General features: G+C 41.2%; 1 protein-coding gene and 1 long non-coding RNA gene across 3 annotated transcripts in view; one reads left to right on the top strand and one right to left on the bottom strand.

The window, feature by feature from the left end:
• The window catches only part of LOC118209582, a 33,759-nt gene extending 19,406 nt beyond the window's left edge, over window positions 1-14,353 (bottom strand). Inside the window, exon 1 of the long non-coding RNA XR_004761736.1 lies at window positions 14,266-14,353. This is a non-coding gene — a long non-coding RNA (uncharacterized LOC118209582). The remainder of the gene's footprint in view (window positions 1-14,265) is intronic.
• pgr (progesterone receptor) lies at window positions 7,910-17,308 on the top strand. Of its 2 annotated transcripts, XM_035385027.1 has the most exons (8): window positions 8,206-9,444; window positions 10,032-10,141; window positions 10,890-11,006; window positions 11,622-11,927; window positions 12,687-12,831; window positions 13,423-13,553; window positions 15,515-15,672; window positions 16,066-17,308. In XM_035385027.1, the coding sequence occupies exons 1-8, from the start codon at window positions 8,540-8,542 to the stop codon at window positions 16,219-16,221; spliced, it is 2,028 nt and encodes a 675-aa protein (XP_035240918.1). In that variant the 5' UTR covers window positions 8,206-8,539; the 3' UTR covers window positions 16,222-17,308. The 2 variants fall into 2 exon arrangements, with proteins under 2 accessions (XP_035240919.1, XP_035240918.1); XM_035385028.1 differs by lacking the exon at window positions 16,066-17,308 and having other exon boundaries at window positions 7,910-9,444; window positions 14,945-15,651.
• Window positions 17,309-17,336: the final 28 nt, after the last annotated feature.

The raw sequence follows: 17,336 nt of genomic DNA, 5'->3' as shown, positions 1-17,336 counted from the left end.
TTAATTCATTAGGTATAATAAAACGAACAGTAGAGGATGTAAAGAAAAGATGCACGATGTTAGGCAGCGTACAAAAAGAAAACCTTTATGAGGGCAAAAGCCACAGGCGGTGAGTCCAAGTAAGGAAACTATATTTTTAACACCGAGAGAACAACAGGTGGAAAAACCCCTGGCAACACGAGCAAGCTGTGGGTGTGGAAGGAACAGACACGGACGAATCTGTAATGGGAGAAGGCCACAGAGTGTCTGAAGGTAAACCCTTTGGCCATTCACAATTCATTACACACCCTACTGAATGCATACACAGAGCAAACGTTTAAATTCAGAACTGCTTTTTTATTCTACGCGCTAGCTGACGACTTCAACGGAAGCCTTGCGTCCCTTCAATGGAAAAAGACTGGGTTCTTCAGGTATCGTGAGAAACTCGAGCATTAGGACTGCGCACGCCCTGTCAATCTGCTCTCGCTGTGCATTTTCCCATCTTCGCCTCTGCTGACAAACCTTCACAACGTGCAGAGATGACAAAATGTCCAGAATCGGACAACAGTGCGGCATTTATGTGCAATAAAAATACAATTTTTCAGAAGATTTGAAATGAGATTGATTATTATTATTATTGCTCATGTTGAACATTATAATGCGGTGTATGTTAAAGCTACAGAAACTTCACATCAGTGGCAACCAACCCTATTCCTGGAGATCTAACACTCTGCCAACTATAGCACACCTGACTCAACTAAGATCTCGAGCTGTTGAATGAGGGTTGCTTTATTAAGGTTGGAGTGAAAACCTGCAGAACTGTATGTTGCCACTGCTTTACATGATGCTCAAATGCACATTCAGTCATCAGATCCATTACCCTAGGAGTCCCATGTTTACATTAAATAATTTTGTAAAGTTCACAAAAAACAATTCCTCATACAGGTGTACAACAAATATTACTAGCCCTGAACATACCTAGAGTCATCCAAATCCATTACATTACATTACATTATAGGCATTTAGCAGACGCTCTTATCCAGAGCGACGTACAACAAGTGCATAGGTTTCATGATGTAGAGGCGCAAAAGAAACACTAGAGTGAAGAAATCCAAACACCCAACAGGCCCTATTATTACCCCCACACTGCACCTTGGTTTATATGCTGACAGCTTATTCATTTTACTGTGGACTCCCCCGGGGGTGAGTGAAGGACAAACTCATAAAAGAACAAGACACACACTGCCTGAGGGAAAAAAAGAAAAAAAAAAACGGCACCCACAATACTGCCATTCTCCACACGGAGGCGCTGTGGAGGCTCAGAACCGTTCGGGCGCAGCTGCTCCGCTCTGCCGAGTCATTTCTCAGTCTGGTAATACCAAGAGATGAGCAACAAATCCAAACCTCAGAGCGCAGTGTCACATTATGAAACTCGCACACGTTTCCTGACACCACGATGATTTCCCGCCTGGCGTATCCCTGGTCTCGATGCGCAGCGCCGTGTTCACTCGTCAGTTTTTAATATGGCAGCTTTGCTGCAATAACGGTCACAGCTGCCGAGGGAACACACTGAGCGTTCATACTGGCTGCTGCCTGCGCGGCCCCTCCCTCCCCTCCCTCCCCTCCTCCGCAGACTGACGCCTGACACAGGAAACCTCTCCATGGCGGAGGCCCACGCACGTAACGCTCTTCCAGGGTGATTACACGATCCCCGGTCCCGACAGGTCAGCCTGACCCCACCGGCAATCTGTTGCCTCAGTTACCCCCACTCCACCTCCGCAGGTGAGCAGTACAGGCCGACAAACTCACAAAGAGAGGTCTGTGCGTCGCCCAGCGCAGACCGTTACGCATGCTGCATGCTTTGTGTGATGCGTTTAGCGACACTACCCACTTAATTGAAGGGTAGCTTCCGTTTTTTCCGGAAACATTTTTCCATACTAATTCCACCAAGTCATTGCCACAAACTTTAATAACAATGCAAAATTTTGATACATTTTTGCAACATTGAAAAACTTCCTCACTCGCACTGCTATATTCAGCTGTATTCATGCCCACACGGGGTATGTTGTTCGCTACAGTTACTTCCTTGGCAACGCAACTTCTCTGCTCGCCATAGTTCTCACTGAGAATAATGTATGCTTCCGCTAAAAAAAAGTAGCCTCTCAAGTGAAACACCGAAATGCCCGGACTGATGGAAAATTACATAAATGAATGCCCCCGTCAGGGTATGCCGTTATTATTTTGAGGCACGTTATTTTATGGGCGTTTCAAGGCTCGTTCACGCGGCCGCATTAGACTACATTGCAAAGCAGAATGACGCCGGTTCTCAGGGCTGGCCAAAGCTCCACAAAGAAAGATGCGATAAACTCATCATTATCGATCAGCATGATGGAAATAATAATAATAATAATAATAATAATAATAATAATTATTATTATTATTATTATTATTATTATTAATAATTCGAATAATAATAATAATTATTATTATTCTTTTATCTCATATTGCGTGCAGACTCTGGAACGCACTTCACCCATCTGTCCAAAACTCAAACTCACTCCCCCTTCTCACCTCCCATCTCAAAACCCATCTATTCAAAACTGTATATCATTAAACGCCCCCCCCCCCCCCCCCACACACACACTTTCTTTCACTCCCTGCCATCTTGCATCTCTCCCTGGCTTCCTTCTCCATATTCTACTGCTGCATTGTCTTATTGCTGCATTTGTACTTCCTGTTTTGTGTTATCTTGTTTTAATTTTGTATACTGTAAAGTGTCTTTGTGTTGGGAAAAGCCGCTATATAAATAAAATCAATAATACTACTACTACTAATAATAATAATACATTATTATTATTATTATTATTATTATTATTATTAATAATGATAATTCAGCACTTTTCTAATGTGCTTTCACAGATAAATATAAAAAGACTAAAACCAAAAAGAGGCCAGTAAAAGCCCCTGATACAGTATGCACACAAACGCATTTAATTGCCTTTGATGCGTACGATTCCTGCACCGCACAAGCAAAAAATAAAAACAAAAGAATGGCATGCACTGAAGAAACCTCAGGGGGAAGACAGGAAAGCGGCTTGTGTATGTGCATTTGAGCCAAGGACCACTCACAACACAAGGGAACTCCTTATACATTACATTACATTACATTACATTACAGGCATTTAGCAGACGCTCTTATCCAGAGCGACTTACACAACTTTTTACATAGCATTTTTACATTGTATCCATTTATACAGCTGGATATATACTGAAGCAATGCAGGTTAAGTACCTTGCTCAAGGGTACAACGGCAGTGTCCTTACCCGGGAATCGAACCTGCGACCTTTCCGTTACAAGCCCAGTTCCTTACCCACTGTGCTACACTCCGTCCTCCGGTCCTACACTCGCTTTCATTTATAGATGAAGCCTGGTTGTCAAGGTGACAAGCAATAGCACCCAACGATGAGTAGGGAGAAGAGGGTTTTTTCCCCCCATCATCTTCATATTCCTCACACAATTTCTAGCCACCACAAAGGACTACAATGGGATCGGTGAAGGCTTTTCATTTAAGCCATACGGCTGACGCAATCTGCCCCAAATAACCACTTTCTGTACAGTGCAGTGTATCTCCGTATAAAACATTAAAACGTACAGATAATATACAAACACATTCAATATCAAACATGACTACAGGAAACCTAGGGATAGCATGACCTCCTGAAAGATCTGAAATCTCCTGATTTCAAATCATGGGCGAGGGAAAGGGCATTCAGCTGAAGCCTCGGACAAAGTAGGTGACATCTGCAGATTTTCATCTGTAATAATCAATATTAATGACCTGGTTGTGCCAATCGGCATGTGAAGACACTGATACAATCTCAAAATAAACATGACTTAGCCACAGAGAGCAGAAAATAAGCAACAAAGCAACTATAAATAACACACTGTAAAAGCCAAATATGTAAATAAAAAATACAAAATAAATGTTGTTTTGTTTTTTGTTAACTCAGTTCAGGTTTTAGTCTAATGTTTACACTAGCACTGTTCAGTCACTTATGGATCAAATTAACATACAAAACCAACAGAAAATGAGTGTCTTTATTAACCATTCAAAACACATGCTTACAAATACTGCACATTAATAATTACTGGAGCAATGCATTCATGAAAGGCTGTCTTACAACAAAAGACAAGCCCTTGAAACTATGTCAGCTTTTGGAAAGAATTAATTTCTCACAGAATATGTAATTATGCATTGTTCATATATGTAAAGACAGAAGATGCCTTATTAAAACAGGCCAGGCTATTTCTTGTTATTCTGCCACTAGCAGGATGTATATAGACTCTACTGGCCAGGATATCATTTTTAAAAAATCATTTTTTGATTCATCGCAATACTTAATTTTTCCCCTCAAAATCAAAGGAAAAAAAAATAGGGTGAAACACTCTATATCAGTTCATTACTCCCAAAAGAGTAAAAGTCAGAAAATTTCACAAAGAAAGAGAAAATGAATTCATTATTTCAGATAAAAACCAAAACGGGTCAAATTGACCTCCAACATAATAGAAGGGCTAAAAATAGGTTTTGTTGTATCTCTCCAACAGGCCACAATGTCAACGTATTGGAGCTGTACAGGCCAACTATTGAAACAGTTGTCAGAAACAAATCTTGCTGGCAGTACTGGTATGCAAATATATCAATCAAACCACTCTATGTACAGTGTTCTATTCTGAAAAACACAAAAATGTACACGCTCATCTAAAGTTAAAATAGATATTGAATCTCTTCTGATAACACAAATCACATACATGTTCACAGATGTTCACGCGCTGCCCCTAACTGGATATTTCCAGTAACAGCCCCCAGGTGCTGTAATTTAATCACTGTTGACAGAAATAGGGATATATCGCAGCAGTGCGTTTCAGGAAACTTTAAACTGTATCCAGGACTACCCGCTTGTTTGACGGAGAGAAAACAAACGAGTCATTCACACAAGTGTCTGCAGAACATCATGTGCTCCAGTTAGTATTGTTACAGTATAGTGGGAGGCAGGGTATGCTGGGGGGGATGGGGGGGGGGGGGGCAGGGGAGGAATTAATGTATGAGGCACAGACCTTTTCAAACTCCACTACACCTATTGAATAACTTTAATCCAAATAGAGCCCTTCGTCTCATTTAGACATGCCATGTGGGCCCATGTGCTGACTATGAATAGCCATTTTAAAGAAATGCTATTTTCTGTAGCCGGTGTGCTGGATGTGAATAGTCATTTTTGGAAGTGTAACTTTCCGGGGGTCAAACACTGGTCACCTGAGGATCAAACAACATGTTCTGGGACTGCACCCATACGATTAACAAGGCCTAAGACTGTAACGACCAGAACCGCATCAAATTTTTAAATACTTTAACCCTTCAGACACCAGATAAATGATGCAGATTACTGGCAAATTTAGTCTCTTTTTTCAGCTTTTGTACGATTGTATATTTTGGTTATGAACATGTTTCATTAAAAATTCTAAGACACATGTAGGAGTGTGTCCAAATGGAAAACAACTGCACTGAAAAAATATATTCTTTTACCAAATAAATCTAACCAAGTCTATGTCTAATTGATATTTAGCAAGTTAAATTTACTCAAAAATACTTGGAAATTGTTACGACACTTTTTTGAGTAAATTTTACACATTTTTTTTCCAGTGTGGAACAGTGTTTAATCTTCCCAAAAGTAGCTGGTGTGGAAAACATTTCTCCAAGGGAGCAGGGACGACTCATCCAGGAAGACACAAAGATCCCAGGAGAACATCCAATAAACTGCAGGCCTATCTAGCCTCAGCTAAGGTCTTTGTTCATGGCTCCACAATAAAAAAAGAGACCGGGCAAAATAGGATTCATGTGAGAGTAGCAAGGCGGTAACCAGAGCTAACCAAGAGAAACGTCAACGCTCATCTCACATTTGCAAAAAAGCACTGGGTCCCATTACGTCTGGCGTAAAGAAAATATAAAATTTCACAGTAAGAACATCATACTAACAGGTAAACATGGTGGTGGCAGTGTGATGGCGTCAGGATGCTTTGCTGCCTGGACAGCTTTCCATTATCGAAGGAACCATAAATTCTGCTCTGTCCCGGAAAATTCTTAAGGAGAATGTCCAGTCATCTCGTCCATGAGAACGAAGCAGAGGGGTCATTGGGTTGTGCACCGAGACAATAACCCACAACACAAAAGCAAGTCCACATATGAATGACCTTTAAAGAAACAAAACTAAAGTTTTGCAGTGGCCTGGTCAAAGTCCTGACGTGAACCCGATAAAGACGCTGTGGCAGGACCTGAAACGAGCAGTTCATGCTCGAAAACCTACCGATATGTCTGAATTAAAGCAGTTCTTCAAAGAAGAGAGGGCACAAATTCCTTCACAGTGATGTGAAAGACTGACATCAAATTATAGGAAGGGTTTGGCAGCAGCTATTGCTGCTAAAGGCGGTGCAACAAGTTATTAAGTTTAAGCAGCCAATTGCTTTTCACGTGGGTGATATGGGTGTTTGATAACTTGTTTCACTGAATAAATGAAGTAATATTTTTTTTTATTATTTGGTTTGTGTTCACTCCTGTTCCCTTCGTCTAATATTGCAGTCCGTCTAAATACCATTCGGTGTGACAAATATGCAATGGCAGAGGAAATCAGGACGGAGGCAAATACTTTTTCACGGCACTGTATCCTGTTATCACTGTTCAGACAGAATGGAGCGCACATTCCACACGCACAGACATTGCCCTTGATAGCCAGCTGACCTGTTTTGTTGCAGATTGATGCGTTAGAGTGGAGCTTTGTCTGCCCCAAAAATACATCCCAGGCCTTTCATTTTTAAAAAGATAAAAGGGTCTCTTTGTTGTCCTCGCTTTCATAACGTTAAAAGCGCAGATTAAAAGACCCTTGCTCCTCAAAAAAAAAGAACTTCCGCCAAAATACAAATGAGATGAAACATTCAAAGCAATTCATTCTGAACCAAATGTTGTTGTTAGTGGAAAATGTATGCAGAAAATACCCCATCAAAAACAAACAAACAAAAAAAGATTCAGTGTGTATGCCGCAGTTGTGGCTGGTCGGGTACAATGCAGGAGGGAAAATAATCAGACAACCCCCCCCCCCCCCCTTTTTTTTAAAATCAAGACTAAAAACTTACCTGTTTGCGTCGGTATTTCATGAATTGCCCTTTATTTGTTTCTGTAACGTTTTTATTTACTTGTATTTAACTAATTTTATTCTATTTCATTTGTATTTTAACAGTTTTATTTCATAATTTGCATTGGCTTTTATTATCGCTCATTATCTTCTATTATTTTTTATTATCTTTTGTTATGTTTTATTATCTTTTATTGTTTTTGACTGTTTTCCTGTTTGTTGCTTGGCTTCTGTGCCTTGCGTGCAGTGCCTTGAACTGCAAGGTTTGTGTATGAAACGTCCTATATAAATAAAACTGACTTGCCTAAATTGCCTACAATACTATACTGCACCTGAGATTCACAGAGGTAATGCAATTTAAAATTGATCTACATTTACGTGAAAAGATACAGTTGCTTATATGGGTGATGCATCATTAAACAGGCAGGCTTAATATAAATTTACAACAGTGACAGTACGTTTATGACAGGTATCTGTTTAAAGATAAAATGTCTGCATGTGTGCTTACGCTTCCCAGATTGCACGGTGAATTTTGCACCGATTGCACCACATTACGTCTTTTTTTTGTTCTACGTGTAATCAAATTATGGCAGTGACGCATGTTGTTAACAGACTGTTGTTCTTTTAAGACACGTTAAGAAGCTAAGACACGCAACAACAAAAAAAAAGAAAGAAAGAAAGAAAGAGAGAGAGAGAAGAAACTGGACCAATGCTCGCGCGATGCGCAGCCTATGGGCTACTTCGCAAAACAGCTGGGTTTTTTTGTTTCAAATCTTGAGTTCTCTGATAAGACAGCCTCCCGAGAGACCTTCGGCGGGATGAAGTAACAAGGACACAAACGAAGGACTCCGAACGCAGCGAGGTCGCGGCGCGTCTCGTTTCACCCTAATTTATACAGGTGAAGGACTACACGGACTCCGACTTCATGGGGTATTGCCGATGAACTCTCCAAATTAGTATCGTCTACATCAACGGCAAAAATACTTCCGGGACCTATTATTTTATTTTATTTTTTTAGGTAGTCATATGTCAATGGGATAGTTATGTTACATTGCGCGTTAATCTCCTACAATACCAGTGCTTTAACTGGGCTTTAATCACAGCCGAATCATTTGTATAATTACACTAATTGTGTTTTAAATACATGGAAACTAATAGTTTACAGGTTGATGCATATAAAAAGTACCGTAAATGGTTTATTCATAAATAACAGTTGCAAATTGAAAAGGAAGTCGTAACAACGAAAGACGACAACCTGGAAAATAGTTTGTTCAAACGGGGCAGAAAACGTCTATTTGCTGAGCGGGTTGAGATGATGCTCACTGTTTGACGAATGCCAGTGGCAGAACTGCATTTTCTGCGCTCAAAACGGTTCCAGCATGGACAGCGTCAGAAAAGAAAAGTCAGGAGCAACGTCTCCAACAGCGTCACGCCCTAGGGACACATTTATGAAAACTGACAACAATTTGACCGAAGGGTTTTCAGATTCTGCTTCTAACTACATGGCAGGATTTTGCAGTACAGCTAATTCAATGTACTCGCTTAGCGGCGTCTCTCCTACAATGCGCAATTCTGGAAATGTGGACACGACGTGCCACGGAGCTAACTCAACTAATGACACGACAGAAAGCGTTGCAGTTGCTGAAAACACGGCTAGATATAATGACAGTAGAGAAGCTGGAAGAACAGAGTCAAAGGCCAACAATTCTTCTTGGACGACATCATTGGCAGATAACGAAGGACTGGCGCTACCTCCAGCCTCAGGGTCAAAAGTAAGTTTGAGCGGAGTATCCTCTTCGTCAGTTGGAATCTGCAAATTTATTAAAGATGAGCAGGACTCGTCCAGTCCAATGGAACCCCAGTCGCCTTACTTTCATCCATCAGGAAATATAACGACTTCGAACAGCTCGTATGGAACATGTGACGAGGATTCAGCGACGCATCACCCCCCGCATATGTTTACGGACTATAATCGGACGACTGCGTTGCCTCTCATTCCCAAAATCACGGAAGATCAATTTAGTTTTCCCTATCCTGTCGGTGAAGTTGTCGCGAATAGCTGCCTGACGGGATACGGACAGCGGTCGCCGCAGAATTCACTTATGTTTAAGAGCGAGCTTTCAAAGCTATCGCTTCCGACCTCGTCTCCAGAATCTCAAAGTTGGTGTCAGTCAACAGGTCTGTTGGAGGATCAGCACTTCGAGACTGGCTATTTGCCTCCCGGGGAGATCCGCAATACATATGTGACACACAATTCCTTGAAGTCGCACAGCTTGTATATGGGGTAAGAGATGCGTGCTCCAAGTGTGGTAATATGTATTCAAAATACTGTCATGATCAATTAAACGGTTAAAGCGAGACTTAAGTTTTAAACCATGATACAGGCCTATCAATCTTCTAATGCCTTTATAAGATATTAAATATTTAGATGCGATTCGAAGCATGTATATTATTTTGTAGTTCTTTCGGTGCTATATATGGTTTTTATGATTCTACAAAATCACTCATGATTTGGCGTCAAACACTGGAATGTGTGGAAAAGCCGTTCAAACTCTCCTCCGAGTATCGCAAATAAAATAATATAGGAAGTTGAAGAAATATTGAATGGCAACAACCATGCCTACTACTTTTCAGTTGTCTTCAAACTATCGGCTTTCTTCTACAAGGAATACATCAACTCGCTATGTTTTCATGCATTTGAAATCAGACTTTGAGATTTATCTGAAAATACCGGGTAGTCATTCGGTGTGTGGTTTAAGTTACAATATCATTCTAATTTCCAATCACACAATTACTTGAGCATTCTGAAAATCGAAACGGTGAACACTATTTCCGAGCAAAACATAACCATAGGTATGTTCTGGTTTCCAGGATGTTGTCCCAGAAATTTTGCCTCATCTGTGGGGATGAAGCCTCTGGATGTCACTACGGGGTTCTCACGTGCGGCAGCTGCAAAGTATTCTACAAGAGAGCCGTTGAAGGTGAGCGAACATTTTCTGGCGCCTCGAGATTCAAGTGTTTTTCTCTGGCGGCCTTTGACCTCAACTAAACAAGCAAGATGCACCCTAATTCACTCACATTGACTGGCATGGACGGCAGATTCTTTTCTCCACAAAAAGAAAAAAAAGAAAGAAAAAAATACAGTTTACTCAAATAGTTTGAACCACTTTGCCTAGATTAGAACTATTTGAGTATGGTAACTTAATTTGTCTTAGCAGCCCATTCATTTTAATTTTGAATTGAACAGGGAAAACATGGATCCTGTTCATTACATAATTTCTCTATGCAAAATGCTAAAGTGATAAGGCATTACAAATCTGATAAATTATTTCTGAAGAAGCAAAGGTCATTCACAATCACATTTGCAACAGCACATCATGTTCCTGAGTCCCATGCATGCCGGTGTGTTATCTGTTAAAGGTAAACATAGAGAAGCCACAGCTGTCTGAGCCCGCTCCAACCTGTTTAAAAAAAAAAAAATTTTTTTAGCCTTACCCAAATCTACTTTGGCACGCGCTACAATAGATTCCATCTCCCGATACGGAAGAGCAGATGTGTGGCTCCTGTAAACCAGTCCAGCAAATCTCACTAGCCCCACCAGCACATGTATTTTTCCCCTCTCTATATGAGCAACGAAAATATGAAGGATGCATGTGCCCCCCGCCCCCCACCCCCCACCCCTCACCCCTCGGTCTGCAATGACATCAACGTTGCGGTTTTGTTTTCCAGGGCATCAGAACTACCTTTGTGCCGGGAGAAACGACTGCATCGTGGACAAGATCCGCAGGAAGAACTGCCCGGCGTGCCGCCTGAGGAAGTGCTACCAGGCCGGAATGACCCTGGGAGGTAACGCACTGTTTTTGGGTGGTCCCGCGCATGACCCGTACCCCACGGTGGCCTGTAGTGCAAGTTCACTCAGTCACATTAAAAAAAAAATAAAAAAAGATTTTCTTGATTTTTTTATATGGAACTCAATTCAATTCAAACTGTGAAAAGGAATCGCCAACCCCAGGTAACTTACAAAAAGGGGCAAAAAAAGGGGGAAATCTGAGTATTAATGTACTTCAGGAGGCTTCGGTTTTTCCTCCCAAGGCCATCGGTGTTTAGATAGATAGAAAAATATCTTGTGAGCGTATCAACATTTGCTTAGCTCACAGGGTTGAATGCATTCTTTTAAAACTGAGCGAGAAGCCAGACAGCTACTGTACAACCAAAGAAACCTAGAAGTGCAGACGATGTCCACACAGCCCGTACAAAGAGGGACGACTAGCCCAAAAAGCAGGCCGTGCCCTTCAGCGTTTTCCTCTACACAGGAGGTCTGAGAAATGGGGGGGTAAAAGGAAATGCATGTTAGGATAATTTTATCAACTATTGTACAAAGCCAGCTGGTGACTACTGTACAAAGCCACATCGCTATGGCTACTCATTGCCATGGCTACGCGCTACTGTACAATGTTCTAGGTCGGAAGATGAAGAAGCTCAGTGCTTTGAAGGTTCTGGGTCTGACCCAGTCCCTGGCTGTCCGCTCGCCGCTGGGCGCGTCCTACGAGGGCCAGGCCCTGGCCACCCTTCCCAGCATGCCTATGGTCAGAGAGCTGCAGTTCACCCCTCAGATGCTCAGCGTCCTGGAGAGCATCGAGCCGGAGACCGTGTACTCGGGGTACGACGGCACCCAGCCCGAAACGCCCCACCTCCTGCTCAACAGCCTGAACAGGCTCTGCGAGAGGCAGCTGCTCTGGATCGTCCGCTGGTCAAAGTCCCTTCCAGGTAAGACTCGCCGACCAATCAGCACCGGCCAATCACAGCTGCTGACCAATCAGCACTGAGCACAGCTCACAAACTCCAGTGATGTGAGACCATTGTTGAACATGCGCCAGCAGTTACATTCTCTCAGTTAACTCGCCGCGCCTGGTTTCCAGGCTGTGAGTAAGCTGCTGATTTTAAAGTGAAAACAGGGCTGAGAACCCTTCATCTAAGCAAACCGGTACCTGATGCACTTTTCTAATGGTGTAATATTACCATAAGCACAAGGAGAAATTATACATGCAAACCTGATTAATGTGAGACGGGTTGACTGTGTGACATCCGTTACGAAAAGATGTCACGATTATTTCTGCCAAACGGCACGAAGCAATGTGAGATGACCTGGCAAGATTAAGGCCCGATCGCTAACAAGGAAATGGACCAGGGATGTTTTGTTGAGGAGATCAGGAATGCCCCCACAAATTCACAGAAAAGAACAGCTCTTTCAGCTGATAATCTCTGCTGTATGTACAAAAGGTCAAAGCTCTTCTGTGCATTTTTCTCCATAGAAGCCATTAAGACCAAAATGACAAGATTTTAGTTATTTCTGCATGATATTTTGTACCTCTGAGCTTTAATTATTTGGCAATTTGTAAAAAAAAAAAAAAAAAAAACGGTTATCCACATTACACATTAAATATAATGCATCGTTTCAAAGGACATTGACAGAATGTTACCCTGTACCTTCAAACTCTTTTCTCCATACATTTTGTTTGCCGAAAGGATTTCGCAGTTTACATATCAATGACCAAATGACGCTGATCCAGTACTCCTGGATGAGTATGATGGTGTTCTCACTGGGATGGAGGTCATTTCAGAACGTGACCAGAGAATTTCTGTACTTCGCACCAGATCTCATTCTCAGCGAGTAAGTACTGATTATTAATTTCACAAGTATAAACAGCTAAATCATGTATGTTTACATCTAATAAAGTACAACTGGACTCTGTTAGGCTGTGTCAGACATAATTTAACACCATGAATTTCGCTGTCTATGTTTGCTTACGAGAGTTTAGGATTGCAGGGTTCTGGCATTTTTGTTTAAAAACATTTAGTGACATGGGAATGCTCATTGGACCTTTGGTCTTTTTACATTTTTAAATTTCAAACATTTAGCAGACACTCTTATCCAGACAGCTTGCATAAATAGAATCCCTTTGTACATCTGGATATGTACTGATGAGATTCACGTACCTGGCTCAAGGGTATAATGGCACTATTGAGAATCTAACTTGTTAGAAAACCCAGTTGCCAAATTTTTATGCGACACTGTACACTGTGTTTAAAAATAACCAATTAAGTAGGCTACTAGAAATTCCTATTAAATAAACCATATTTAGCATTGCCCCAATAAGAAACAATGGTAAATCAAACTTCTAACTTCTACAGCTTGATATCATACTATCTGCATATAGAGTCCTGTGATTCTGACTTTTCCAAATGGTGTGGATATTTCCAGAGAGAAAATGAGGAATTCTCCCATCTCTGACTTGTGCATGGCAATGCAAATCATTCCACAAGCATTCGATAACCTTCACGTGACCAAGGAGGAGTTTTTGTGCATGAAGGTCTTGCTGTTACTCAACACTGGTAGGTCTGTGCACACTGTTTACCACCTCTTAACCCACAAAATGGGCATTTATACCACTGAATGGCCTACTTTCACTGCAAGACTGTTTTTACACAGAACATTCCACTGTGGATATGGTAATCTCCCTTAGAAAGACACTAAATGGTTGATATAGACCGGGAGGAGTGTAGAGTTCAGACATTGAAAAGGAGCAATTTATTCAGACCTGTTTTTTTTTTTTGAAGGTTTGTAATGGTTTGTTCCAGAGCAGGCAATAGAAAAAAAATGTACTAACACTTTTGACAGGCATGTCGTATGTGCTTTCCATTGTCCTTCTGTCAGAACGAGTGCTTATGTAGGTGGATCTATCATGAGGTTAAATCAGTACAGGTGTCAAACCCGGATCATACAAGTATTGAAAATAAATTTACTCTTCTCATGCTGGTATAATTAAAAAAAACATCTTTGCAAATCCCTGAAAAGTTTCAAAGAAACTGGAGGGTAACTAGCTAACATTGTGCAGCACCGACAGTGACACCATTTTAGAGAACACTGGCCAAAGCAGTCAAGTTGAATGTTAGCGAACGTAAACTAGCAACGACCAGGCAACGACTATCATATCGCTCTTCTAGTAGTTAGATTCTCTAGCAAACAGCTAAGCCTTGCTGGTTAACAAGCCCAACCGGGAAATATCCTGTTCAAGTAACGTTCAAGTAAAGTTCATTAACATACCTGGTGAAAGAGGACGCTGTACCTCTAAATACGCAGACCGATGTCTAACGAAGTTTGGAAGTTGTCCTTCGTTTCTTGTTTGCAGACTTTGCACAGTTCTCTGCAAGTGTTTCCAACGAATCTCACAGTGGCCGGCTCCGAAGTTCCAATACTTGCAAACTGAAACAAAATACAACCTGAACGTCGCTGGTCAGTCAACCTGAAGTTCCTCCTGGGAAAAATAGTTAGCCATTCCATTCTAGACTATTTCAATTTTCCAGTCAGCTGGCAGAAAAAAAGAGTCGATCTAGCTAGCACGCCAGTGCTAAGAATTAACAACGGATAAATGGTATTATTTAGTTAGTTAAACCAGAATTCCTGGTAAAATCATGATGATTCATCATTATATTCAGATACATTTTGGGTTAGTAAACATATCTCTATTAACTGAATTATTATTATTAGACAGTTATTAAGCTATCTGTATTAATTCCATTTCTTGCAGTCTGGGGCCATTAGGTGAACACTCATCGTTTCTTATTTTATCGCCGAGTTATTAGGCAGCCATGGCCTGAACTTGCAATCACCTGACTATCCACAGTGGCAACGTTATAGCACCGACTAGTGGTGGAGCGGAGTGATTATTATCTTGAGCATGCTGGAGAGAGAACTTGGTCTTGTCCTATGGTCTTGTCCCTAGAGTATATACCAGCAAGACCAAGACCCTGACCAAGATTTTGATGGTCCAGACCAAGAACCACACCAAGACCACGTTTTATGTGTAGAGTCCTCCAGACCGAGAAGACAAGATCAAGATATAATCTCCGGTTTGTTTCATAATGCTCAGTAACCATCAAGAGCTTCACTGATGATGGCAATTTGGTGTCTAAAGGTTTGAAGTATTTAAAAGAATTTGAGCATTGAACATTAGCATGTGACCTTGCTATTCGCCAATTTTTTATTTAAAGAAACAAGTAGGAAGTACAAAGAAATTTACATACCTAATCTACAACATCATCATTATGATGAATCTTTAATATATTATATAATAAACATATTTTGAATACATTTACCATATTTACTGAAGATATGTACTTTCTAAAAAAATACTAATATATGCCTTCTCTATTTATTTCAAATAAGTAGTTTAGCATATTTAATTCGTATTTGTATTTGGAACGAGTCCCTCCCTCGCCGTGCCAGGCTGTAATAGAGGGAGAGACTGTCTGGGGGAACGGTGTGACACCATTTTATCTGTCACCCCGCCCAGTGCCGCTGGAAGGCCTGAGAAGCCAGGCCCAGTTCGACGAGATGCGGCACGGCTACATCCGCGAGCTCACCAAGGCCATCCAGCTGACGGAGAGGGGCGTGGTGGCCAGCTCCCAGCGCTTCTACCACCTGACCAAGCTCATGGACGCCATGCACGAGGTAGGCACGCCCCTGTGTGTTCTGTCATTGTGAGACAACATCCTTAAATGGCAATACTCTGGACTTAGTAGTCTTAAGTTTATTTATTTTTTTGCCTACCATTACATATTCACAAAATTGTAAATGTTCACATACTGATCTTTCTCCTGAACTTTAATATTTTGTCAGAGGAAGTAGGCAGGATTATGTTTGTCACTGAGAAATTAAAGATGTAGCAGAGACACAGGGATGGTGTGTGAATAACAGTTGAACAGGACCCTCATGGGGTAGCTCCAAGCCAATTAGTTATTCAAACTGAAAAAAGACATGTCAATCTACACCCATGTACTATAAGAAGGCTGGCTTTTCGGGGAGAAAGCTGTGAGGTTTCTCAGTTGTGGCCTGTCTTGGCAGATCGTGAGGAAGGTAAACCTGTACTGTCTGAGCACCTTCATCCAGGCCGAAGCCATGCAGGTGGAGTTCCCAGAGATGATGTCAGAGGTCATAACCTCCCAGCTGCCCAAGGTTCTGGCAGGCATGGTGAGGCCCCTCCTCTTTCACAAAAAATGATGCCCTGCCCCCCACCAGAATCATGAGAGAATCATCAGAGGCCCCCCTTTATAACCCTTCCCTCAAAGGATCCTGGGAAATACAATATCAAAAGTCTGGCAAACTACAGCACATGATACAGGAAGCACAAGAAGAATATAGGACACTCCAGTAACTTTTAACAATAGATCCTTTTATTTCTTGTTTTTCCCCTGAAGAATCACTGACACCTTTTCACATCTGGAATAATGTGACAGAAGGGATTCTGGAGAATCTCAGACACTTTAGTGCATTTGGAAAGGCAAGTTGCAGACTGAGAAAGAGACTGTAGTTTCTTGTGATCTGATTGTCTCTACCAAGTTTTAACCCAGTGATATTGCTCAATGTTTTGGGTGATTGGAGGTTGAGCGATGGGCTGTGGAAATGGGGTTGTTTTGAATAAAAACTGCAGGGGAGATTGCTTTATAATGATTAGGCCATTTCAGTTAGCCCATGAATAATCATTTATTTAATTTTTATGTGAATGTAATATTTATGATGACCATCATCGCTGGTCCGTGTCATGCGTAAACCTTGTATCTGCAAACATGGAATTCTTGGGAAAATGGAATTCAGAACAATTGACATTTTCCCATGTGCCAAAGAGTGTTATGGTTTTGATCATTTGTGTTTGTGAACCAGCTTTATTTGCTGATGAGTTATGAAATTCTGACAGTACACAGAGCCAGCTGGAACACATAACGCATGTTAAGACCAAATTGACATGAGGTTGGAGATACAGAGTTTATGTGAAGCACTGTTGTTGGGAATAGCATAGCATTTACAAGGGAATTAAATGTGCTTGAGTGTGCTCATTGATTTTCAATCAGCTGAAACCTAATTTCTCATTTTCGTGTGTATGTTTTTTTAATTTTAAGAATGTATTCTGATATTCCATATATTGCTTTGTTTGGATAGGGTGTTTTAAAAGGTGTCAAGCAGGAGCCCTCTTGTAAAATGTGCCAAGCAGATATATATATATAAGAAAAGAAGTCAGAAAATTGTTTAAGTGTCTTGCATTTGATAAATGGTGAACTAAAATTACACAATAAAACTAGCCAGAACCATTTCCTCTTGCTGTATTCTCTGTGTGAAAG

The sequence above is a fragment of the Anguilla anguilla genome, chromosome 12 (genome assembly GCF_013347855.1).
Source record: "Anguilla anguilla isolate fAngAng1 chromosome 12, fAngAng1.pri, whole genome shotgun sequence".
Taxonomy (NCBI): domain Eukaryota; kingdom Metazoa; phylum Chordata; class Actinopteri; order Anguilliformes; family Anguillidae; genus Anguilla; species Anguilla anguilla.
The sequence above is the reverse complement of the archived record's forward strand: the minus strand, read 5'-3'. Positions and strand labels throughout refer to the sequence as shown.

Coding starts and splice junctions, on each gene's coding strand:
- pgr (XM_035385027.1), top strand. CDS start 8,540: ATGGACAGCGTCAGAAAAGAAAAGTCAGGAGCAACGTCTCCAACAGCG. Junction 10,142..10,889: donor CTACAAGAGAGCCGTTGAAG/GTGAGCGAACAT, acceptor TTTGTTTTCCAG/GGCATCAGAACTACCTTTGT. Junction 12,832..13,422: donor CCAGATCTCATTCTCAGCGA/GTAAGTACTGAT, acceptor GGATATTTCCAG/AGAGAAAATGAGGAATTCTC.